This window comes from Lathamus discolor, chromosome 6 (assembly GCF_037157495.1).
Source record: "Lathamus discolor isolate bLatDis1 chromosome 6, bLatDis1.hap1, whole genome shotgun sequence".
NCBI classification, from domain to species: Eukaryota; Metazoa; Chordata; class Aves; order Psittaciformes; family Psittacidae; genus Lathamus; species Lathamus discolor.
The window spans coordinates 630,304-656,588 of NC_088889.1; the positions used below are offsets into that span (position 1 = coordinate 630,304).

The 26,285-nt window shown below is 53.1% G+C and overlaps 2 protein-coding genes across 3 annotated transcripts; both read right to left on the bottom strand.

Moving 5' to 3' along the window:
* Positions 1-1,625: 1,625 nt before the first annotated feature.
* Positions 1,626-5,993, bottom strand: CNTF (ciliary neurotrophic factor). Its single transcript, XM_065684759.1, has 3 exons — positions 5,932-5,993; positions 2,938-3,208; positions 1,626-2,636 (listed from the first exon to the last, which is right to left on the bottom strand). The coding sequence occupies exons 1-3, from the start codon at positions 5,934-5,936 to the stop codon at positions 2,163-2,165; spliced, it is 750 nt and encodes a 249-aa protein (XP_065540831.1). The 5' UTR covers positions 5,937-5,993; the 3' UTR covers positions 1,626-2,162.
* Positions 3,784-24,942, bottom strand: ZFP91 (ZFP91 zinc finger protein, atypical E3 ubiquitin ligase). 2 transcript variants are annotated; one of them, XM_065684750.1, is made up of 11 exons: positions 24,581-24,942; positions 23,879-23,904; positions 12,969-13,184; positions 12,683-12,719; positions 12,109-12,198; positions 11,648-11,770; positions 9,467-9,517; positions 8,888-8,966; positions 8,444-8,558; positions 7,833-7,932; positions 3,784-7,457 (listed from the first exon to the last, which is right to left on the bottom strand). In XM_065684750.1, exons 1-11 carry the CDS (start codon positions 24,925-24,927, stop codon positions 6,947-6,949), a joined length of 1,695 nt encoding a protein of 564 aa, XP_065540822.1. In that variant the 5' UTR covers positions 24,928-24,942; the 3' UTR covers positions 3,784-6,946. The 2 variants fall into 2 exon arrangements, with proteins under 2 accessions (XP_065540822.1, XP_065540821.1); XM_065684749.1 differs by having other exon boundaries at positions 12,109-12,201.
* Between the last annotated feature and the right edge of the window lie 1,343 nt (positions 24,943-26,285).

Consider the following 26,285-nt stretch of genomic DNA (forward strand, 5'->3'; position numbering starts at 1 on the left):
CCCCTCACTACAGGAGAGACATTTTGGTGCTGGAGCGGGGCCAGAGAAGGGCAACGGAGCTGGTGCAGGGCCTGGAGCCCAAGTGTGATGGGGAACGGCTGAGGGACCTGGGGGGGTCAGATGGAGAAGAGAAGGCTCAGGGGGGACCTGATGGCTCCCTACAAGTGCCTGACAGGAGGATGGAGCCAGGAGGGGCTGGGCTCTGCTCCCAAGGAACAAGGGATGGGACAAGAGGAACCGGCCTCAAGCTGCACCAGGGCAGGTTCAGATGGAGCTGAGGAACAATTCCTGCCCCAGAGGGTGCTCAGGCATTGGAACAGGCTGCCCAGGGCAGGGCTGCAGGCACCGGCCCTGCAAGTGCTCACACACCCTCAGTGCCATGGGTCAGTGGTGGCCTTGGCAGTGCTGCGCCTTGATTATCTCAAAAGGTCTTTTCCGAGCTGGTCAATTCTATGATTCTATGCTCCTGCCTGCGCGGGCGGCAAGACTCGGTGCTGGATGTGCGGCGTTCGAGATGTCTGTGCCTGCCTTTGGGAAGCTGATGGGCAGCAGGTGGGCAAGGATGCGAGCACCCAGCCGCCACAGAGCACGGGGCTGCAAGGGGAGAAGAGCAAGATGGTTTCAAGAACACAAAGCAGCTGAGACTGGGAAAGAGAAACATTTGCTGAGAAAGGGGCTCGCTTTGACTAATCACCAAAAAAATAAATGCCATAAATTGTTGTTCCCAGAAGCAGGAACATTGCAGATAATCCAGTCTGAGCTGCAAAACTGAGGTCAGGCAGAAAGTGGCGATGAAGAATGTGCATGTTTTACCTCTCAGGCATCGCCCACAGAACAACTGGGTGCTACCAAACCACCCCCAGTGCCACAGGGCAGCCCCATCCCTGGGGCCCCACCTTCCCCAAGTGGGCAGCATGGGAGTTGAGGGCCCCAGCTCAGCATCAGCCTTTGTCCTCCCACAGCATCCAGGGCCCACGCAGACACTCCTGGCGCTGGGGCAGGCACTGGGCCCAGTGCTGCCACCACCCACCACGACAAAGCTGCTCTGTGTGGAGCCCGCCGGGCACGTCCCCAGCCGCAGCCTCCCCACCCCATGCCTCCACTGTCCCCTCGCGTTGCCTCCCTCACGCAGGTCAGGAAGCAGGACCACATCGGGATGGGGCAGAACCTCAGTGACAACCCCCCCATCCTCCTGCCACCTCCATCTCCCTCATCTTCCCCATGGCCTCCCAGGAGGTCCCGTTCCCCCCAAACCTCCCACCCCACTGGAACTGACCTTCCCTTGGGGTGGGGTAGGAAGGGGGCAGCCCAGGCTTCCCCAAGAAGCCCCAGTCGTCACAGTAGATAACCCATCCCTTTTATTTGCTTTGAAGCCATCACATCCATTCAGCAAGTAAACCACGGCGTGGGCATTCCCGTTCATGGGGTGAGCGATGTGGTTCAGCTGTTCCATCTTCCATGCTGTTCCCAGTCCCAAAGTAACCCTTGGAAGCACAAACCTCCTTGTGGAGGGTCTCCTGAATCACAGCCTTCAGCTAAAAGATCCTCCCCGTTACCTTGTCCAAGCGATTAAGAAACCCCCTCCTGATCAAACCCCACCCCGTCCCCCCCCCCCAAAAGCCCCCAAGCAGTTAGAGCAGAAATTCCAACACAGCGGTCGTGAGCCAGGCGAGAGCACGCGTGAAGGAGGTCAGGCCCCGCATCTTGCAGCTGGCGGCACGTCCCGAGGCTCCTTCACCAGGTGACCGGGTTTCTCGGTCCCCTCACTCCTGCCTCGCCTCCACACAGCCCCGAGGCAGCTCCTGCCCGCCCAGCCAAGGCAAGCCAGGCAGTGACCAGGCTTCACAGGAAAGGCCAACACTGCCACAGCCCACGGGGGACCGCGGACCTGCGGCGAGCGGCAGAGCTGCTTCCCAGGGAACACCTGCACCCCCCGAGGCTCACCCCACGCCGGCTTCCTCGCTCCCTCCAGCTCGGAGTGTGGCCCATGCCCAGCTTCCCCACGGGGAACAGCGCCAAGGGTGCGGGCGCCAGGGCTCAGTGACACGGTCCCTCCCGTCCACCCCCCTCCCGCAACGACCCCGTCCGCCGTCAGCAGCTCTCTGCAGAGGGAACAAGGAGGCCCCCACTCGGCAGGATCCAGCCCCTGCCCCTGCCTGCCCTCAAGGGCTCTCGGCTGGGCCGGGGGCCGCGCCGCTGCCCGGGCTGGGCTTGGCGAGCTGCCGCAGGTCCCGCACGGACCTCACTGCCCACTGGGCCAGCTCCCGCAGCACGCCCAGGCCCCGCAGCTTCCTCTCGAAGAGGCTGAGGTGCGGGGGCACGGGCAGCACAGCCGGCTCCTCCCCGGGGGGGCCGCGGTTCTCCAGCCGCAGCAGCTCCTCCAGGTGGTAGGCGAAGGCCGAGACCTGGAGCAGGACGGCCGCCAGCGCCCGGCCCAGCGTGGCATCGGCCTCCCCCAGCTGCTCCTGCTGCTCCTCCAGCATCTGCGCCAGCAGGGCCCGGAATGCCCGGTACGCCGCCAGGTTCTCCAGCAGCCGCTGGGTCGCCGTCTGCTCATCCCAGCGCTCCACCGCTGCCACCGGCACCCCTTCCACCGCCGCCACGCTGGCCGATGCATCCAGGCCCTGCTGCTCCACCTGCAGGGACGACAGTAGCCAGGAATCACGGGCGGCAGGAGAAACTGGGGATCCCCATTCCGCCCGAGCCCCGGCTCCAGGGTGCCCCGGCTCCAGCTTCAGGGCTGGCCAGGAGACGTTTGGGCAGTGCAAGGCCAGGAGCTGGTGCTTAAGGTTTGCCCACGCACTGCCCAGCAGCGCCGAGGCCCAGATACCCGCTGCACTTCACCCCTCATCCCTACCACGGACCAGCTGCTAAAAGCCCCCTGGACTCTGGCGGCAGCGGCCGCCCCGCAGGGCCACAGCGACAGCACAAACTCACGTAGGTGTCCAGGAGGTCAACAACATCCGAGCGCATCTTCCCGGCCAGGCGGATGCCTCGGCTGCACAGGTCGCGGCGCCGGAGCGTGGCTGAGGCGCTGTCTGCTGCAGCCATGGCGTGGGCAGCCGGGGCACCCGGCTCAGGGCACGGCGCCTGCCCGGCCCGGGGAGGACAATCCCCTGCTGAGCTGGTGCATTCCAGCCGGGAGCTCCACTCACACGTCCGCTGGCCTGGCTCTCCCCCTCTTCCGCGCCTGGGGCCTGGCACAACACTGCAAATTCCCGCCTCTGGGATCAACAGCAACAGATTATTTCCCTAATTCCCCCATGCATCGCCACTCCAAGCGCCTTGCCCAGAACAGGCTTGCCTGGCAGCAGCAGGCTCCCAGCCCCGGCTCCGACCCATTCCTCCCTCCCAGCCACACAGTGCCATTAGCAGCACGCTAATCCCCCCTGCTCATGGCAGAGCCAGAGCATAGGAAACCACTGCTGGGAAGAGGGGAGCCGAGCCCGGACATCGCTCAGCACCTCGGCCTGGGCGGCAGGGCTGGAGCCCAAGCCGGACAGAGCCCTGTGGGCTCAGCAGCAAGGGGGTGAGGGGAACCCCCAGGTGGAGCTCCAGCACCAGCTGCAGTCGGGGCTGCAACCCAGACCCCAGCAGAAGGCTGCAGAAGCCTGTCCCGGCCACGTCCAGCCCTCTTATTCACCCCATGGCTGTGTGCGACTGGGTCACCCAGGTCTAAACCCCCTTTCCCAGAGGGGTCTTGCAGACAGAGGAGGAGAAGGTCCCAGCCACCCTCCACAGGTGAGCTGCACGCACCGAGACAAAAACAGCCCTGCTGGTTGGTTTGGTTTTTCCTCAGTACATTTATTTTGGTTATGCATTACCCAGATTAAGAGAAACAAGAGGAGCTGCAGAGCGATGCCCCTGCGGCACCGGAGCACAGCGAGCCCCCTGCCGAGCCCCGGGGCCGGTGGCCAAACCCAGCAGCGTCGTTGCCACCTGGTGGCTACTGCAGAGAGCGCTGCGGGACTCCGGCCCCAAGCCCGCACCCCAGGGCCCTCGAGGGGCACCCCTGCCCGCAGCCGAGCGCGGGCGCAGTGCCCTGGGCTCCCTCCACTCCCTCCCCGGGAGGAGAGAAAAAATAAATACGGGGGGAGGGGGAATACAAAAATTTTATTGCAAACTACTACAATAATTTATTGAAGCAAACTGCATGCGAGTGACGGAGACACCGAGGGGAGGAGGAGCTGCAGGGGGGCTCTGTCAGTTTTAGGGTTTCAGATGGGAGTGGGAGAGGAGCTACACCATCTCTCCTGCACCAGGCATAGCAGGCTCTGGTTAGAGGCTGAGACCAGGAAAAGAAAAAGGATTGCTACAAGAGGTGCGCATGAAGGGTAGGGCAGGGAGTGGCAGGGAGCAGAGGTGTCTGGGCTGGGAAGCAAAGGGGCTGCTCCATTCCACACGCCATGGCAAACCCTTGGCTCTGCTCAGGGTAGTCGCAGAAGGAGGCAGCCCCTGTTGCCTCCCAGCCTGGTGCCACATGTCGGTAACCGGAGGGGAACGAGCCCTTGACCTGACAGCAGTTTAGTGCCAGCCCTCAGAGAGCAACCCACAGGTGTAGTGCCCTGGGCAAGGCTGTGCCATGGGCTCGGGGCAGGGCACAGGACCAGGCACACCGCGGTGAGGAGCCAGCAGACATGCCCCTGCACGACACGGCACGGCAAGCCCCACACTAACCCGACATGAGACCCAAGCTGCTGGTTTGGGTTTGAACACATCGCATCTTGCTGCTTCTCTGTAGTCTGCAAAGGGGGAGGGCACTGGCTGGGCACCCAAAAGCTTCCTGCTGGAAATCACAGTAACATGATCCAAGCAAGAAACTGGATCATTACAACTGAAGAAACTGGCTTAGTTTAACACCATCTGGCAGCAGACCTGATGTGCACTGTCCCGGGAGATGGGCATTCAGCACGCTAGGCCCTCATCCTTATCTCCAGGAGAGGCTTGAACCTCTGCCACAGTGCAAGCACAGGGGATGCCCACACCCAGGCCACAGACGCCATGCAAGCTGCTCAGCCACAAACGCCAGAAGTGTTTGAACTTGCTCTGTCAAAGATACTAGTGTAAGGGGGACAGGGAGGGGGCAAATCAGGACAAACAGCCCAGTAGAAGCTGTCAGGCTTGGGCCACAGCTGGATTTTGAGGCAGCACAGGGGACAGTGTGGGTGTTCAGTCAGTTTCCTGTAAGTAGTTCCCAATTAAATTCCATTGTTTTACTCCTGTTCTCCAGTCCCCAGGCACCCACTTTTGCCTAGCTGCTGTGTGCTACAGGCCAACACAGCTGATTATGTGCTCATAATACTGCACGGCTCTGCTCCAAACTGCATAAATCCAACCAAAACACCAACCAAACAAAAAGCCCAGGTTTTCCTTCACCTCTTCCAAAAGCACTAGGAATTCAAGGCCACTGAATCACCACACAGTTTCAGATAAGGGCAAAAAGATCCAAGTCTCCATAGCAGACACATCGTATCCTATGTAAACTTTTCCAAGGGCTTAGTGTTATCCCAACCGCAGGGCAACACACGAGCCGCCACGTTTCATGGAAAGCAGAGCCATTTGTGTGGGAAAAAGCAGCTCTGGGAACACGCTGCACAACACCCTCCCCCCAAACAGGGTCAGGGAGAGAAGCTGACAGCCCTCAAGCCCCGCGTCAGTCTATTGCCATGGACAAACCACCCTCTCCAGTCCCTCCTTCTGTCATTGCCTAGACCTGGAGAGGCAGCTGGACAAGGAGCACAACATCCCTCAGCAGCAAGCAACTCACAACTGTCCTAAGTCTCAAGAACAAGTTCCTGGCTAATGACATTCTTCCCTGACAAGCTAGGGAGCAAGGGAGGGCAAAGAGAGCATTTAATGCAAGGAGCTCCCCCCGACCTGGGAGGGAGGGATGGAGGAAGGGAGGCAAGAGCCAGCTGTTCCATCACTCACCTCATCCTCCTGCTAAAACACTGCTGCAGAGGCTCCCACTGCAAACAGGCTCTTCTCCAAGGGCTCTCCCTCTACTCTGGAAAAGCTGCAAGACACATCTGACTCCAGAGGCTGCCTTCACCTCGGCTCTCCCAGCTGCTGTTCCAATGGCACGATGTGCTCCCTGCAGCTCGGTGGTGTGAAGGAGCCTGGGAAACAGCCTGAACCCCTTCCACCCCCACCCCCTACGAACATAACTAAAGAATACCGACCCTTTTTTAATCAATAAATAACGAATCTTGTTACCACAACACAAAAGCGAAGCATGTTCAAAGTGCAAATTACTGTCGTCAAACTGGGATGCTCCTCCTTGCCTCTCCCACGCAGGGCTCCCGTAGCCCCCGGGCCTCTCCAAGCAAACATGATCTATGAGCCAGGGCGTTCCCTCCATTTCCTGCCAGAGCTGGAGCAGAGGAGCGTGGTAGGGAGAGGGATGTGCCTGTTCCACAGCTCACCCTGCTACGTGAGGGGCCTAAAGTGCCAAACCAAACTCCCAGCCCCAGGAGGAAGAAAAAGACTGCAAGGACCAGAGTGCAGCGATGCATAGAAGTTCGGACCAGGGGCAAGAGGGAGTCCTAAGAAACCTGTCCAAAGCACATCAAATGCTTTCTAATTTGCAAATGGGGCCACATCAAGGAGCCAGAAAGGCATCTACTTTGGGCTAGAGGAAGGGCTTCAGCAGTTCCCCCCCCCCCCCCGCCTTGGAGAAATATGTCACTCAAACCAACTTGCTCTGGTAATGGCAGCATGTGCCCCTTTCTGCAAAGGGGTAGTGGGAGAGAGAAGTGGTTGGGAGAAAGAGGATGTGCTGTGATCCAAGCTGGAGGGGAGCAGACCCTTCAGTTCTTTACTAGAATTGTGAGATTTGTTTAAATTTCCTCTGTTTCTGTGTCTTTTTTTTTTTTCTTTCTTTCTCTTTTCTCCTCCTTTTAAATACAGAATCCAAACTGTCCCAGCACCCGCCTGCTCCCGCCCACTAGGGTCCAGTGGAGTCTGAATCTTCGATGAGCACCTCGGCGGTGGCTCCCAGGATCTCGGTGTTCATGACCAGCCCCTCGGGGTTTGCGCTGCTGCCGCTGCCCACAAAGAGCTTCCCGTCAGCCACCAGGCTCACGCGCTCGGCCGCACCGCAGAACGTCTTGGGCATCCCGTCAGGATTGAGCAGCAGGCAATCCGCAGGGGCAGCGCTTCCCAGGGGGTCAGGAAGCAGGGGCAGGCCCTGGCCATCGGTGGGCGGCGCAATGGCCTCAGGATTAGTGCCCAGGATGTCAGTGCTGGTGATAAGGGCGCCTGCGTTGGCAGCCAGTGCTTCAGCAATAAGCACTTCAGGGTGGCTCTTGGCTTTGTGGGCCACGACGCTGTCCTTCTTCTCAAATTTCTTGCCACAAATGTTGCAGGAGAACTGGTAGAAGGAGTCCGCATCGTGCTTCTTCATGTGCCAGTTGAGGGAAGCCTTCTGCCGGCACGTGAATCCACAGATCTCACACCTGGGAGGGGAGAAGGGGAGGTCACAACAAAGGGATGTGCCCACACACTTGTGGGAACTGGAGAGCAAGGAGGCAGCCCAGGGTAACAGCCAGGACTCAATAAAATAGGATGTCACGGTAGCTCCAGCTCTTTGAGTTTTAATTTGTAGAGGGTTTATGTTCCTCAGATCTCTCCTGGGACAATAACTCAAGGAGTACGTAAGAGAAGGGGCAGCTCAAACACTCCTACAGGTGTGTGTTTAAAGAGAGCTTGGACACCAGGAACAAGTTCCAGCCCTGACTTTAGAGCCACCCTTGCTCTCAGTGGAGTCCGTGATCTGGTGTATCCAAGGGTCCCTCAAAGTAGGAGAGCAAGAGACAGGCAGAACTACTCACTGCAAAGGCTTCTCGCCCGTATGGATCATTCGGTGCACTGCCAAGTTGTGAGAACTCTTAAACGCCCGGGCACAGTACTCACAGATGTAATCCCTTTGATCTAAAAAGCAATACCAGAGCATTACTCTCCTGCAGACCTGGTCCCCTTCGAGCTCTCACATGTTGCAGGTGAAGATGCTGAAGCAGCGGCAGAACCAGAAGTGCTGGGAAGCCAGCAGGCATAGCAGAGCAGGAGTCCCACAATATACCACAGCAGCTCATCTGGATAGTTGACACATGATTAAGACTCTCCTAAAAGCCAATTATCCATCTTGACCAATACTGCAGGACTGGCAAGTTAGGATAAAGCTTGGAGTGTTTTATTACTCTACAGAACTCCCAAGTGATACTTGCCAGGGGGTGAATCAAAAACTCTTAAGAATACAAAACAAATAGGCTATGAAGATCATAATACAGAGGGAAATAATACCCTGCTGCTGCTGCACATCTATGCCATCTGCCTTGGCTTCACGCTCCCCAGAAATCCTCTAACCTCTGGGCTTTTCCATTTCCCCCCCTCTTTGTTCACTGTGCCAAGGAGCAGTTTGTATCCATTTCCCACCTCCCTGTACCTGTGTGGTGTTTGGCATGCCGCAGCAGCTGCTTCTGGAGTCGGAAGAGCCGACCACAGGAGGGATGAGGACACACATATTTTTTCTTCAGCAAGTGCTGGTACTTTATGTGATGCTATAAAGAAAGAGTGGAAGGTTGTACACTCTCTCTACATGGCTAAGAGGACAGCTGGAACCCCTCGGCAGGCTACCAGACTCCAATCACTGACAAGACACCCTTATACATGAACACAAAGGCTTTGATCTCCATTGAGAGAAGAAAGCCAAACTAACATGGACATCTAGCAACAGGACAGATAGAGACACGTGGCCACAACTGATTAAGTCGAACAAAAAGACAGCATCAGAAACGAGCACTTCAGTGCTGGGTAAGGATTAGCTGCCGGTTTCCAGCGGCTCATCCCTGCCCTCACACCATATGGGAGCTGAGGAATGTCAACGAACCTGCAGGTACCGCGGGTGAGCCAGGACGGTGCCGCAGCCTTCCATCTCACAGCGCACATACTGTATCGGGGGCTTCTTCCTAAGGCGGCAGTGAGGAAATGGGCCGCGGTTAACTCCTGGATCTGAAGCCAGGGCAGCAGCAAGAGAAACAAGTGCAAGTGCAGCTCCATGATGTGAGAGCAAGGGATTACTGCTCCAATATTCCTGTTTGGGCTGTGCTATTATCGACTCTGTCCAAGAGTTCCTTCCCCTCCTTGAGGACTCTCCCCAGAGCTGAGAAAACTCCAGGAGACACAGAATTCCCAAACCTTTCACTGGGCAATGCCCAGCAAGGGATGAACTCAGAAGTGGGGCCAGGAGAAGGTGGGAGGGGCTGGTTCAGTTGGAAGAAATCAAAACCCCACAACTACAGGGAGAAGGGGTAATTGAAGAATGGAAGACAAAGCACACTGCTTCTCCACCTTCAAAGCAGACTTCTATACTGTGCAGGAGAGATGGCTTTGAGACAATCAACATCTCTGTGCAGGACACAAGAGATGCAAGTCTTCAGAACAGAACCGAGCAGAGAGGATCACTCACCTTCTCTTGGGAAGCCTTGGGCTCTTGTCATCCTTTCTCCTCCTTCCTCTCCTGCAACAGGGTTACAGAAACAGAACTGAAGGACTCTACACTGGTGGCAGGCAGAGTTTTTGAAGTGCATGCTACAAAGCAGGAGCATGCTGCAAGAAACACTACAGAACTCTTCCACACTTCCAGGCTGAAAAGTAACACTGCACCTGGCAAGTCAGCACCTGCTCCAGCTCCCAACACTCCAGAACTGCTAACGAAACACTCCTGCAATAGTTGGGCAGGTTCCCTAAAGAAGTGGGGTAACCAGGCCTCCATGTAAACCATCCCTGCACCTCGCAGAAGTGCCACACCACACAGAGCACTCTCCTGTGGGACCGCCGTCCCCATGTGTTTGAACCTGGATTCCAACCTCAAATCCCACTGCCTCTGCCAACAGTAAGGCTGCAGCTGCATAGTCTGGCATACTATGCTGCTGAATGTGGTTGCTTGGCTCAGATGTGTCTCAGCTGACCACTGGTACCTGTCCACCGGAATCTGCGTGGCTGTGGGACAGCCACAACCCAAGAGGTTGCGGTCAGAAGCCATCAACCCTTGTGCCACGATGGAGAGAGGAAGGGCTATTGTGAAAAAGCCTCTATCAGGCATCACACATTTTACATTTTCTCTTTTAAACCTCAACTGTCTGAACAACTTGCACCCTTGTCATTAAATTCATCCCTCTCTAGGCTGTGCATCAGCACACAAGATTCTGCTCTGCTCAGTTTCTGCTGCAAACAGGTAGCAAGCTATTGCTTCATGAGCTGTGAGCTCCTGCAAGATCTATCAAGTGCAAGTTGGAGGCAGATTCAGATGAAGACAGCCTTCTTGAGAAAGAGATACATCATGTGCTTTGCTCTCACAACCCTTTACCACTTCCTAATGCAGTTTTTATAAACATGTAATTTTACTAGCACAGTCCAAAATTAATGGTGCACTTCATTTTCTCTGCTCTGCTGGGTTTCACACCACATGAAAAACATCAATCTGCATGACTGAGAATGGGGTGAATGATCTAGCAGCTCTTTTATAGTGCTCTGAATTAACTATAGAATTTTACAGTGCTCTGAATTAACTACAGAAGCTTATACATCTATCAAGACAAAAAAATCCATCTTGTCTGAGCAGACCAATGTAAGATGCACCCTGCTCAGAACATCACGCCTGCCTGATCATATTGCTGCACAGACACTAACAGTGGGTTGATGGAAGTCTTTCCTACCTTGTACTCAGACATCTTTATTGATAGCAAGACCGTGCCAGTAACATGCTGAACTGGCACTCAGCATTCAAGTCAAGCCTTCAGAAGAGGCACAGGTTTTATTACGCACAAAAGTAGCGTCTGAGCCAAACACCATGAGCATGAGGCTCAGAAAGCCATTTCTAACAGGAAAATAAAACCCAAACCAAACCAGTTCTCAAAATGCCATCAGCATCTGACCCCTCCCCAGTGGCATCAGCTCTGCAATAGCAGAGCCCACAGCACGTACCAGCAGAGGGAGCCCCATTTGTTCCAACCCCTCACACAGGAGCTACAAGTACAAAACCTGTTTACCCCCATCCCAAGGAGTGGAATTGACACACAAATCCAATCTACCTCAATTGCTAGATGAAAGTTCCAGAGGCAGCATTCCTAAAGGTTTCAAATCTCCACTCAAAGTACTAGTGACTGACCAGGCAGCAAAAGTCTGTTCTCCAAAGCCAGGGGAACACTGCTGTTCCTCCTGAACCCTGGCACGATGGTCCCAAACGTACAAAGAGGATGTTTACAGAATATTCCTGTGTCTCCCTCTAGGCCCAGAACAGAGGAGATGCCGTCTTCTCCAACTGGCTTTCTAATATAGTCTAATCCATCTCATACATCACAGCAGAAACCAATTTTAAGAATTATCTAAAGTACTTCATACTGTGCGGCCATATCCAGGAAGGTGACAAAAAACACAGTATGGAGAAAACCCTCAGCTTAAACTATATGGAAGTATCAACTCTATTTTTCCTTGTTGAACATGCCAAGATATCAGGAAGCAGGACTCCTATCAGAACAACAGATTCTGCCCAGGCCAGGAGGAAAACCACCACAACACTGTTGTACACTAGCAAGAGTACAAAATATACATGACACACTGCTACATGTAACTGCAGAGTTTTACTCACTTCCTTGGTGGTTCTTCATCTTCCCGAAACTCACTTTCTTCTTTTACTTCTACTTTAATTTCTTTCTGTTTCTCTTTTTCCTCCTTCCCTTTGCTAGCTTTTCTTTTTTGCTTTGGTGTTTCCCTACAAAGATACAAATACAATGCATTACTCCAATACTCCTCCCATTGTCTGTTTTGCACAAAGATTAAAGCAAAAAGTGGATAAAAGTTCAGGTCCATTTATCAAGTCCCACTTCTAAAGAGAAATAAGGAAGAACCTGGCAGACAGAATGGCTCTGAAGACTGTAGTCCACTGGAGAAGAACAGACCCGTACCTGTAGACAGTATCTAGAAAACACTGTGCCCAGTGGGAGCCATTTCACCTTAGCAGCTCCTCAGGTTCTTTGGGGAGTACTGAGCTCATTCAACTAAGATGTACTTTGTCTAAACCCACAGTAAGTGTGTAATCAAATAATTTACTTCTCTAGATGGGGCTTGTAAGTTTCATCTCTCGGATCATCTTTGAAGGGAACTTCTTCCTCACTGATAAGCATCTCCTCCTCGTCATCACTGCTGGCAAAAAAAAGAGATGGACTTTAGCAGCAACAGCTTAAGCACTACTGCAATAATACCCATGCATCATCTCTCGGGATGGGAAAGACTCTATTACACAGCACTTTCACATCCAGCATGACTGGGGAAAGCCAACATATTTCACTAAGAACATGACAGCCAAAACAGACAAAGCTAGGCAGAGCAGCCTCCTCTTCTGAACCCACCTAACTAGAGCTTCTGCTGCTGAGGGAATAAAGCTACCAGGTGAAGCGCTCAGATTAAATCTTAAAATCCATTTCTCCACAGTATCTCCTGACGTCTGCAGTCCATCTGCAACCCAGACTGAAAATGCAAAGGTCCAGGACTGAATGAAAGCAGAGCTACTCTCCATCCATAAATCCTCTCACAGAAGCATTTATTCTGGAAAAACCTCAGGCCCTTATTTTAAGTTCTTGAGACATTACAGAGGAAAAAATGTCACAAAATAAGAGCTTCCTACCTGATTCCAGCTGGAGACTGATGCTCTTCTGTGACCTCTGAAAGGAAAAGTCACCATTAGGTTTCAATGTGTGTTCGCTGCAGTGAGCTCATCTGTCTCAAGATACCTCCGTCGACATTCAGTGCCAGGAGTGCTGGTGGCAGAAGGTACTCATGACCAAGCAGCACCACGCCTGTACCAGCCACAGTCTGCATACAGCTCACGTTACACCCACACCCAGCTCCCTTCAAAGCTTCCCAAGACCTGACTCTCTCCAGGCGCTCTCATGCCAGGGCTCCTCACGTACCGTACTCGAGCTGGTCTGTGTTTGGCTCTGACTTGCAAATGAGCTGCAGGGAGCCCGTCTTGGATCTGGAGGCACGTGAGTTCTCAGTGTCCCGCTGGCGGGCCACGGTGGCTGCCCTGCTGCTGCGCCAGCTCCTGCTGGGCCTGGCTGTGCTGACAGGGGAGCCATGGCTGAGGACACTGGAGACCTCCTCCTCCTCCTTCTCTTCTTTGGGATCTGAAACACCATTGCAATCTCTTTAAGAATAATGAAAACATCAAGCCCATCATTAATTCACACTGCTCTTTGGGGCACACTGGTGAACAGTGTAACTGCCTCCATGTACTCTGATGGGGAAACCACTCACTGGCTCTCTCAGATGTGGAGCACAGCTCTACCTAGCCAGACACAGTATGTCCTGAGGCCTTGCCTCAGCCAGGCTGCACTTGAAAATCTGATTTCCCACTGCCTCTAAGTAAAGAACAAATGTTTAAAAGCAGCTTACATTTCCTTCTGATAAAGGCTTATAAGATTATTATTTGCTGGCTCCCATCTCCCCTAAGCACTACAAGATAAGACACTCATAAACCTCAGCAACTGCTTTTTGAAAGACTAGCTTCAGAACTGGAACACATTAAAAGTCATGTTTGGAGAATCCCCCAAACATATTTAATCAGCATTGTATACCTGGTAATATAGGCATATAGGTATTGCATAGGCATATAGAGCCTTCGGAAAACTCCATTAAGAGTCTGGTGCAATAAACACCTGAAGAAAAGTACAAAAATTAGTGTCTACAGAGCCATTGTACTGTCTACTCTTTTATATGGGTCAGAATCATGGGTTATTTACTGCCATCACCTGCAACTCCTCAAACGCTTCCATCAGCTCTGCCTCTGTACAATTCTAAACATCCACTGGACTGACTGTGTGTTAAATGTTACTGTCCTTGAACAGGCAGGGGTCACCAGTATCGAGGCCTTACTGCTGAAACTGCAGCTGCGCGGGGCAGGGCACATCTCCAGGATGGAGGATCACCACCTCCCTAAGATTGTGTTTTACAGTGAACTCGCCACCGGCTGCCATAAGAGAAGTGCCCCAAAGAGGAGACATAAGGACTCTCTGAAACAATACCTCAGCCTTGGCTATATTGACTATCATCAGTGGTCCACCTTGACCTCCAATCGGAAGACTTGGAGACACACCATACATAACACTGTTGTCCCCTTTGAGAACTCACGCAGAACTACTCTGGAGGAGAAAAGACAACGCAGAATTGTGCCTCACCTATACCACCCAAGGAGACCTTTCGCTGTGCTTTTTGCAACCAGATTTGCCTATCCCACATTGGCCTTTTTATTCATCAGCATGCTTGTAGTAAGCATGGATAAAGCCCTTCCCAAATCTTTGCTCGCGAAGTCAAGCCATCACCTGGTACTAACCCTGAGGAATCCAAGCTGGATGTTTCTGATTTTACACTAGAGCAAAAAGCACCACCAGTGCTGTTAGCCTAAGGTCTCTGCACTCATTTATAGCTTCTACAGGTGGTTTCTTTTCAGCTGATGGCTGATCTCCAGATACGTTTTGGCATAACAGAACTGGCTGAAATGCCTATGTGAGCAAGTTCATCCCTTAAAAATACCCAAGTACAGTTCACCTGCTCTCGTGTTCTGGTGCTCACTGTGACACTGGGCCCCAGTGAATTCAAATGCCTTTGGACATTTCAAACTTGATGAGCTGAAGAAATTAATGCCAAGTATATGGCTATGCTCAGTGACCAGGTCTGCCACTGGTCTGGCAGACACAGGCACCAGCAGTGCTCCGCAGGGCCTGGGCTCTAGGTTGAGCTCTGACCTGCTCTTTTTTACCCAAAATGCATTTATGCTGCTGCCCCATCCAGAAAGGTTTCTGCTGCCTCAGCACCAGTCAGCAGTACCCCGAGATGTTGAGGAGTTTATGGAGCATCTGCTGGCAAAGCCCACGGGCAGTCCCCTAAGGACTGGCTGAGGAGCAGCCCTGCCATGCTGGAGTCCCAGTGAAGAGCAAACTGCACATCGAGAGGAAGCCCACAGCATCCTGAGTCCCACTAACAGGAGTCCAGTCAGGAGCAGAGGAACACCGCTAATCCCCCCTACTTAGCACTCATAGAATCACAGAACAGTTAAGAGTTGGAAAGGAACTTAAGATCATCCAGTTCCAACCCCCCTGCCATGGGCAGGGATGCCTCACTTTAGACCATGTCATCCAAGGCTCTGTCCAACCTGGCCTTGAACACTGCCAGGGATGGGGCATTTACCACCTCTCCAGGCTACCTGGTTTCACCACGCTCATTATAAAAAATTTCTTCTTTGTATCTGGTTTGAGTCTCCCTTCTGGCAGGTTAAAGCCATTCCCCTTGTTCTGTCCCTACAGGCCCTTGTCCCAAGCCCCTCTCCAGGTTTCCGGTAGCCCCTTTAGGCACTGGAGCTGCTCTAAGGTCTCCCCTTCACGCAGCAGAGGGGCAGGACCCCTCCCTGAGCTGCTGCTCACGCTCAGAGGGTACAGCCCAGCACATGGGGGCTTCTGGGCTCAAGCTCACACTGAAGCCAGGGCATGGGGAGCTTCTTCTCACCCAACACCCCCTAGTCCTTCTCCTCAGGGCTGCTCCCAACCCATTTACCCTCCCAGCCTGTGTTGATACCAGCAGCTGCCCCAGCCCAGGGGCAGGACCTTGCACTTGGCCTTGTTGAACCTCACAAGGTTTGCATGGGCCCATGTCTTGAGCATATCCAGACCTGACTGGAGAAGGCCCTGAGTAGCAAGATGTGAACCCTATGCTGAACCCACATTAAAGAGCAGTTGGGATCAGAGATATCCTGAGGTCCCTCCCAACCTGAAATCACTAATTTTGCATCAATTTGCATCAAGCCTTTCAAAACAAATGATCCTTTTACTTCTAGCATGGACCTTTGTGTGACTCACTCCCCACTCCCTGATTAACAGGGTGGGAATAATCAGCATTTGATAGAAAAAAATCTGACTGGAATACAGGATGTGAGGCAGAGTTTTGTTGTAAAACAGCAACCAAGACTCAGGTCTTGCATGTATAAAAGCCACTTCATCAGAGCTTGAAGTACACCGCCTTTTTGGCATTCTGTTTTAGCAGACCTCATGGTGAACTACAACTGCTTTATGTCTTTAATCCTAATTGTGGACATCCTCAGGCTTTTTCGAATGTTAAATCCAAAACCACTTGGAACCATACTCTGGCAATTCCCCCCTCCAACATTACCATGCTGCCAGCGTTAGCACACACTGCTGCTCTTGAAAGAGGTTTATTCCCTTGGGAGATCAGGCATTCAGCTAATTTCTTAGCAAAAGCTGGTATTTTAAAGATTAGCCTTATGGATTTGAAACAGACCTCCCTCAGGATACTTTTCTACAGAGTACCCCACTCACCTTCCGATCTTGCTTCCTTTCTCTGAAGTGAAAGTGCTTAATAAGCCTTTCCCCATGATTTCTCCTTTTCACTTCAGCATGCTTGTCTAACACATTCACTGCACTTTTACATGCTGTGAATGCCTATGTACCTCCAAAAAATCAAATAGCTTACTTTGTAGAACTCATAAAACAGTGTAGAGCTATTGATTGAAAATCCTAACAATTCTAGGGCCTCCTAACAGGGGACACAGGTCCCTCATGCAAAGGCCAGAGCTGCACCAGGAAACTTGTACCTGCAAAGTTTTCAGCTACACAAGCAGCTGGAATCAGTACTCACCAAGGCTCTGCCTGAAATAAAACACTGTGAAAGAAAGTTGTGGATTTTCACAGAATCACAGAATCCCAAGGGTTGGAATATATTTTATGCCTCTTTCTGGTTTCCTTTCTCCTTCACACAAGCACATTCCTGATGAATGCAGCCCAAGCCTCAAAAACCAAACCACCAAAATACAAACCAACACCCAAAACACTAAACACAGAGACAGCAACTGGCTATTCAGAGGAAAGCAGTACCTCCTGCTCCTGCTGCTTTCTTGTCCGACACACCTGACCTGGCATTAGAGGTGATCACAAGCTGCCACTGGAGGTGTTGCAGTTCTAATTGTGTTTGAGGATTCCTCCCCCAGGTTCTGATACTTCCTGCTTAACGTCAGGACCCATGTCTGTGTCAAGGTTAGGAACACAGCTGTCCTTCTCTATATCACCAGTGGAAGGAGTTGGGAGGTGCCAACCTCTTTCAATTAACTACCCAGGGATCTCAGTTATTTTCAGTCTTCTCTCGGGTACCACACTTAGCCTGGTCAAATCCCAGCCCTGTGGATGAACACAGCATTATCCGTCTCCTCTCACTAACATCTCTACACAGAAAGCCATGCTCCTCAGTTAGGATTTGGCTAATGGCATAAAGCAGCTAGAGAAACAACACAGAGGTGATAAAAACATCATCAGGCTCCACTCTTCCAACAAAAAAAGCAGCTGCTGGAATGTATTGAAGCTGAAACACAGAAGGTTTTAAATGGGAAAGGCTGCCATCAGTTCTGCATTTCAAACTGTACAAACTGGTCAACACCCCAGCTCTGGCTAGCTGCAGTTTCTTTGGAGGGTTCCTGTCATCCCAGAAGTAGCACAGAAAATGGGTTATACACCAGCATCCTGCTACTCCATTGCCAGTGTCAACAGTGGCGATGGACACCAGATCATAAGAACTCAGACTCCAGGACAAAAGAATATGAGACAACCGGTGTTGAAGCACCAGTGCAAAGCAAGAAGCAGCACCAAGCTGCTGCTGAACAACTAAGCTGCCTTCCCTCTGCCCAAGTCACGTCCCACAGAGAAGGGCAATGGAAGCTATGACTCTGTAAATGAATCTGCTGAGAAATGCCCCCATGTACACCCCCCTGCAACTCTCCAGCACTGACACTGTTATCCACCTCATCCTGGAACCTCCACACAAATTTTGGGAACAGTGTGGACACCTGCACTTAGCAGAGAAATTCAAGAGAGATGGGCAAAATCACATTTTAAAGTCATAGAATGATAGAATGGTTCAGGCTGGAAAGGGCCTGATGGATCATCTAGTTCTAAGCCCTACCAATCCTCTTAATCTTTTGGCCCTGGGGCTCCTCCTACCTTGATCTGTCCCTTAAGTCAGTCACCAGATGATAAACTGCTTCCACTGGGAGGTACTTTCACCATTTTGCCAATTCCTCCAAACAGCCTTTAAACCTAACAGCATACGGGGCAGAACACACAGATTTGAATGACGGCACGTAAGAGGCATCAAACATCCTTTAATCTTCATAGAATCAGACTGGCTTGGGTTGAAGGTACCTTAAAGCTCATCCAGCTCCAACCCCCACCACAGGCAGGGACCCCTTCCACTGGAGCAGCTTGCTCCAAGCCCCTGTGTCCAACCTGGCCTTGAGCACTGCCAGGGATGGGGCAGCCACAGCTTCTCTGAGCACCCTGTGCCAGCGCCTCAGCACCCTCACAGGGAAGAACTTCTGCCTTTCACCTAACATAAATCTCCCATTTCAATTTGAGGTTTAATCTTAACATTTGTGAAGGAAACAAGTTACTGGGAAAAGGGACAAGAAAAGGAAACCTGGGAGGAAAATAACTGAAGTTGAAGCTCTGGTAATCGTTTAGACAGCCAAAAGAAGACTCTGGGCACTGCTCTGCTTCTTAAAAGCTTACCCCAGTAACATCCCATCTTAACTCAAGATGTAGTCAGCACAAATTTCCATTTCAGACACACAACAGAAACACGTTCTCATGCACACTCTAATTCTGCCCCAGAGCACTGCAAGCAGGGTCACCACACCAGCAAAAGCATCTCTTTCAGAACCCCTGTCGTATTTTTCTACATGCACCAGTGCTGCCATAAACTGAAACAGAAGGGATATATACCAAAGCTTGTCCACTGTCTCCAAGCCCACAGGATAAACCCACCCTTACAAGTTTCAGTTCCTCCGTGTATCGTGACTCCACTCTCCAGGAAGGATCCTCACAGGAAGCCACAGCAAGTGGCACTTGCACTTGCTCACGCTTTTGTTTCTTCATGTCACTCCCTAGCCCCACAGCATACTCTCTATAGGAGACTGGTCCAAGGATAGGGTGTATGCTGCTGCTTCCTTACACCACTGGTTGCAGGAAGTGCTGAGTGCATCTGAGTAACTGACAGCGAGCTGACAAGGACCTGAGCAGTAAAAACATATCCCACAGCCAGCACCTCCCCAGCCTTCTTCCCAAGCACTGAAAGAGCACAAGTCGCAGGCCCATATCAATTACTCACTGCAAAGAGCAGAAAAGGAAAGTCCAAACCAACTGCATTTACTTCCTGAAGAAGCAGTAGGACTTCCTTCATTACAGGATCCTGCTGTGCGTGCCACCACTCTCCTACCCCTGCTCCCTGCATCCCTTGCAGCTGCAGTGGCGATGTTGCTCTGGACTTCGGGAAATGTAAGCAGGATTCCCTGCAGGAAGGGTGTGCAGAAGGAACACTGATACATATGCCACTGTGCAAAGCCAGCAGCTGCTGGGAGTCACTGCTGTCCTTGGTAGACGCCTTCAGAAAATACCTATGTACAGTTAATTAAAAGGAAAATCAACTGTGAATTATTAAGCTACAAAACAGCTACTGTGAAAACCAAAAATCACAATGACATAGACATCTCTAACTGTGAGTTTTAACATAGTAACTATATAACAGATCAGGCACAGCACGGATGAAAATGAAACTCAGGAAGAAAAATCTTAGTGAAAACCTCTATCTAAACAGCTCCCCACCACCACCACCACCACAAAGCTGTGAAATTGTATGCATGGGAGCCAGGAAAATCCTTGTAGGAGTCAAAGGAGGTTTGGGCAATCCGAGTTATTTAAATTCACCTGTTTTTATGAGGTTTGGTTTTAAGTAATGACATTTCTCTCAAAACACTGACAGAGTCTTAAGGCAAAGCAGTCATCACCAAAGCAGCAGAAAGCTTTAAGAATACAAACAACAAGGTGTAACATGAGTTACCTGTGCTACACAACCAGAGTCTTCTTTTAGCCTGGGGAATCTTACCATTTCTCTGGCAGTTACAAGCGGACTTCTACAGAGCAATCTTGTATTCCCCACTCATATCCCTGCACAGCCCTTGAAGAAATGGCTCTGACCTTCCCTGGGCATCCAAACCACAGCTGGAAATTCACTGTGATACATGACACATACATGACACATACACCCATACAGTGTATTACAATGGCCTCATATGGAAAAGACTGGGGAGGAAATCACAGAACAAATCCCCAAGACAGTTCTCCACATGTGAGCATCCAACACAAGTTTTACACCCAACTGCATTTCCAACACATGCTTTCTACAACCATATACTGCAGGAGCATGTCAGCACTGCTGGCATCACCCTCCAGCCCACACTGCTGGGCAGAACCCCTTGAGTGGGGAACAGATTCCCAAGGAGGTGACTTCAGGCACATGGCACTACACCTCTCGGTAACAGCTGTAAGTCCAGGCTTCATGTATCCAGCCACTACTCCAGCACTTCCTGCAGAACCACCACACAACCTGATTTGAATTGTGACCAACTGAAAGATTTCAAACTCTTCAAAGTGGCTCCTAAACAGCAGATAAAAATCTTACAAAAAGGTGGATAGTCAGAAACTGGTTTGGGTGTCAAACTGAGTCAGAGAAGCAGGTTTTGTTTGGTTGCCAACATGATTTTAAGAGCCACAGTAAGCACTGAATTTTCAATGGAGTGATGGAAGGACATGAACTGTGTTTATTAAATCTATATTCCAATAACTAAAGTTAGTCAGGCCTAACTAAAATGAAAATTATTTCCACAAGAACATACAGCATTGTGGGAAGTCGAACGTGAATGACACTGCACAGTCTGGCTACAGCTGCATGAACTCATTTATAAACCGAGATTAAATGTTCTACTTATGTAACTAATATTGCTACAGAAACACACCAGGAAATACAGCAATTGCGTGACTAAGCAGACAAGATGGGAAATACAGCTGGTAGAGCTGACTTTGCAACTGCCTTCATGAACACCAGCACGGTCACAAGCACACACCAACTCTGACACGACACACACCTTCGACTTTAACCTTCCTGTAGTCTTCCTATCAGACCTGCACAGCCATACCTTTGTGCCTGGGCTCCCAAGTCAATGAGCAGAAAAGCCCTCTGATCCCATGGCACTACGCAGAAGAACATAAAACTGGGCAAGACACTTCCACTGTTACTGCATCTCAGTTATGATCGAAGGCACCCAACGCCTCTAAGCTTTCTTTCCCAACGACTACTTTAAAATATAACCCCAAGCAGAAGACCACAAAACTTACTGAACAAACTCTGGTGCAGCAACTTTGTCATTCATTGGATAGATCCACAGGATATGGTCACCTTGTTCCACAGGCCATGTGCCTTGCATACAGAGGCTAACCGCTATGGCTGAGCTCATGCCAATTTTACGTTCTACACTGTAGTATTTTATAGCAGAGAACAACAGTATTCGTGCCAGCAAACACCAGCACTAAATTCAAACCCTTCACCAGAACCACTCAACAGATTTAATGGATTTCCTCCAAGGCAGCTCCAGTCAGGGGTGAAATGTCCAAGGGTACTTTACCCTCCAGAGAGGGATCCCAGCTACAAAGCCCTGCCACACGAGGAAACTGCAATTTGCTTACACCTGATCAGGCTTCTTCAAGCATTTTATGCTGAAGGCCAAAAAGGAGGGAGCGGGAGGGGAGCTCCTCTCCTGCCTCGTGACCTGTCTAAGGATGACTCTTTATTCAGCTGCTTTCTGGGTCTTCCCCAATAAGCACAAGGTGCAGCAAGAATTTCACCCAGTGCAGAGCTGGGCACAGACCCGCAGCTTTCTCACTCCTGCCCTTTTAAAGACTGAAAAACAACAAAAAAAGCACCAAGGCAGATTTCCTTTGGACTATAGCAAGTCAGGGAAGGAACCCTGTCCCCCTGCTGTACTCTGGGGATACCCCCCTGCAGTCCTGACCCAGCTCTGGGGCAACAGCACAAGAGGGATATGGAGCTGCTGGAGCGAGTCCAGAGGCCACGGAGCTGCTGTGAGGGCTGGAGCAGCTCTGCTCTGGAGCCAGGCTGAGAGAGCTGGGCTGGGGCAGCCTGGAGAAGAGAAGGCTCTTGAAGGGGAGACCTGAGAGCAGCTCCAGTGCCTAAAGGGGCTACCGGAAACCTGGAGAGGGGCTTGGGACAAGGGCCTGTAGGGACAGACCAAGGGGAATGGCTTTAACCTGCCAGAAGGAGATTCAAACTAGATACAAAGAATAAATTTTTTATAATGAGCATGGTGAAACCAGGTAGCCTGGAGAGGTGGTAAATGCCCCATCCCTGGCAGTGTTCAAGGCCAGGATGGACAGGGCTTGGAGCAAACTGCTCCAGTGGAAGGTGTCCCCACGTGTGGCAGGGGGCTGGGACTGAATGAGCTTTAAGGTCCCTTCCAGCCCAAAGCACTCCGTGATTCTATGATACAAGTAGTCATCGCTTCTCTGTGCCAACTTCCACACAAACATTTGTGCCATCCATCCTGGCTGGAAGTCTCATCATAAAAAAAGAGCACAAGAAATTTAACCAACACTTTCTCCACTCTCACATTCAGGGGCAGCCGAATCTCTCAGAGCACAAAGTTTTAGTCTATAATGGCTCGAGCGCAGAGCAGCACCAAACCCAGGAAATTTCAGACTGACGTTTGACACTTCCAAGCACATCCCAAGGAACTGGGCTAAATATGGGACTGTTCTGCCTGTTTGCTGTCACCACCACCACATAAATATTCTAGCTTAAGGATATCCAAAACACTGAGAATTCCCATTAAAACACAATGCTAACACTAGGCCCATATTAGGTGACAACCCCACACCTTTTCACACGTTTCAGCAACTTTGCTTTGACCTAGAAGGCTGAAGCTCTTATAAGAGCAAGAAGTAAACACACACAAATGGGTGCCTGCTAAAACCACACTGGTTAATTCTGCTGTGGTCTGCAAAAATACACTTTGCCAGCTACAACTGTTATACATTTGACACCCAAATGGAAGCAAGCTATAGATTTGTAGGAATAAAGCTAAAGAGTTACAGGATTACAAGAATAAAGGCAGCCTTCAAGACACAAACGCCTGCAAACAAGAACCAAACAGCTCCAGCAGAAAGGTGGATTCATTTGCATAGGTGTACAGCCTTCACTCCTCACCATTTCTGTGACCATTCTTTAGTGCCAGATCAAAACCAATACCACACAGAACCTTTTACTTGGAACTGTTTCGGAAGCCATCACTGGGTGAAGAGCAAAACCCTCCATCTTTCTTTTTGTACAAGAAGCTGTTCAATCAATGCAGAGTTCATAGCTCACTCTGGAAGAACTGAAGTTCTGCTCCTGATCGCAGCTCCCCACAGTTGGGACTTTCTTGATTAAACCCATTAAGCCGTCCTGTCCCCTTCAAAACTTTTCTTTCATCCCCTGAAGACACAAGCATAAGAAATTCACCACCCACTAAAGCAGGAAAAGTACAAGTGTAAATACTTGACCATTCCTATTTCTACATCTCTCGAGGCCCTACAGCTGTGTTTGCGACAGCAGCAGAACGCATGCAAGCCCAGGGTCTGCCAGCGATGCAAGGCCACTGTGGAACTGGGTGCAGTGTGGTTCCACCTTCTGCTGGTGGAGCAATACCCCAGTGCTTATCTGGAACACTAAGTTTTTGCACGCTGGGCACGTGCAAACAGCATCAGCAGCTTATCCCAGATCCACAATCTTGAGCGAAACCTCGGAAAGAAGATGCATGCCATCAAGCAACAAACCATGCTTTAAAAGGAAGAGCCAACAGATGTTTGGCTACCTTCATGGGAAGGTCCCTGACCTTCTGAGTGGAATACAACAGTAGCAGTAATTCAGCTCTTACCTTTACCAGCTGCTTTATCCGTGCACCTGAAAAAGCACAAAAGCAAGAATAAGAGACAGCTCCCACAGCACGGCAGCAGAAAACAAATGATGAACGCAATGACCCCAATTCCCAGCTGCGGACAGACCCACCGCCTTGTTCTTGTACTGCTGGTTTGAGCCCCTCAGACCAACAGGGATTATTTCACACAGAGGAAGGTTGAGTGAACTATAATTTATCAGCAGAAGCCCAGTCTTGCCCATAACCGCTGTTTCTAAAGCACAGGGACTCTGTCGTGAGAACAAGGCACATCAGCTCCAAGCGCTCCAAGTGCACACGTGGCCGTTTTCCCACTCCCGATGTAAGGCGGCAGAGAGGTGCCGGCATCACCTCTCGGGAAACACATCCCATCCCACCACCTCCTCCACCGAGCCTTCACCTGGCTGCGGAGCCGAAATCAGCCGGGGCCGGGGAGCACCCGGGCGCTCGTGCAGGCGGCACTCACGGCCCCGCTCACAACCGAGGACCCGCCTGCGGCAACAGGCAGGACGGGCAAGGCCCGCAGCGCTAGGGACTGGCGGGGCCAGCCCGGAACAAAGAGGCGGAGGAGGGGGGTGCCCCGCGGCTAAGGGCGGGCCCCGGCCGCCACTCGAGCGGGACAGGGTCGAGACCGCCCGCCAGCCCCTACCCCGCCACCCGGGCCCGTTGCCGTGAGGCACTCACCCGGCCCGGGAGGACTTCTTGGCCGCGGACGGCGTCTCAGCGGCGGGCTGCTCGGAGGCGGGCCGGGCCCCGGGGCTGCTCCGCCGCCGCCGGGGATACTCGGCCTTACGGCGGCGGGAGGCGGCGGCGGCCCCCCCAGGGGCCGAAGCGGCGGCGGCGGCGGCTGCCCGGCCCCGCTCCCGGCCGCCCCTCAGCACCCGGCTGCCGCCGGACTCCTCCCCTTGCTCGGCGGCGGGCGGCGGCGCACGGCGGCGGCCGGAGGACGGCGGCTTCTCGGCGGCGGGCGGCGGGCCCTGCGCGGGCGGGCCCTGCTCGGCGGGCGGGCGCTGCTCGGCGCCCGCGGGCATCGGGACGGCGACCGGCGGGGCCGCGGCGGCTGCTGCTGCGCGCTGCCCCACCACCCGCCAAACCCCCCCGCGCGCCTCAGCCGCACCCAATCAGCGCCCGCCGCCCACCTTCACGCGGGGCCGCGAGGCGACCCACCCACACCTCGCGCCCGCCAATCCGCGGGCGGGAGGCGAGGGATGGCACCGCCCCCCGGCCCCGCCTTCCCCCCTGCCCGCGCTCCTCCCGCCTTTCTCCGCCGCTCGCACAACGCCCAGCCAATGGGCGGCCCGGCTGCGGCGGGGCCCGCCCCCCCCTCTGCGGCCCGGCCAACCAGCGCGCCGCTCCCCACGCGCGCGCGCACCGCCCCGCGCAGGCGCTGCTGGGCCGCCGCCGCGCTCGCGCTCCGGCCCCCCCCCCCCCCCAACCCCGGCCGGCCCGGCCGCGGCGCCCACCCGAGGGCGGCCCCTGCGGCCGCCGCTCCGAATCCCGGTCCACCGGCAGCCGTCCGCCGCCGTCCGGCCCTCGGCACCGCCGCGCTCCCTACCGCCGCCGCTGCCTGCTCCCCTCCGGCTGCCCCGGAGTCCCCTGGCCCTGCGGGCGAGGCCCGTTTGGGGATGCCGCTTGCCCCCCCGCGCGGCGCGGCCACTCCGTGCCGCGGGGCTGCCGCCGGTGCTGCCGCCGGTGCTGGGCGGGCCGCGCGCCGGGCGGGGCGGCTTTGTGCTGTCGCTTCTCCTTTAAGAAAAAAAACCGCCCCGTCGGGCGGCGGGTGAAAGTCGGTGACAAAATGGCGGCCGCGCAGAAGGGGAGGTGCTTTCGGAGCTTGCTCCGCCCACTTCCGTTCGGCCCTCGGCGCATGCGCTCTGCCTGCCGGGAGCTGTAGTTCTCGCTGGTGGCCGGAAGCGGCCGCTCGGCCGGGGCGGGCGGAGCCTACGGGTGCTCGGCAGCGGCTCCGTCCCGGGTCCCAGTGTCAGCGCCTCTGGAGCCGCTCTGCCCGCCGGGGCGCAGCCCAGACTGACAGCACCGAGCCGAGCCCAGCAGCGGCTTCGGTAAAGCTGGACCCTGTCCTCCTGACCCCTCCAGCGCTGCGCTGTGCACGGCAGCGGGAGTCACAGTCACACAGTTCCTGCTCTGGGGCTGGGGACGAAGTGACCCTCCTGAAGCGATCAGGAACTCAAGGGCACAACCGGAGCTTAGTTGTGTTTGAAGGAGCAACACAACAGTCAGGGTTGGTTGTGCTAAAGGAGGAGTTATTGGCGGAGTGACCACCAGGTTCCATACCCTGGCAAAGGAACTAACGTTCAACGTGTTCTGAAGTGAACTGTCCTCATTGTAACGCTAAAAATCACATCCACGGGTCGAAAAGACCCAGCCCAGGTGA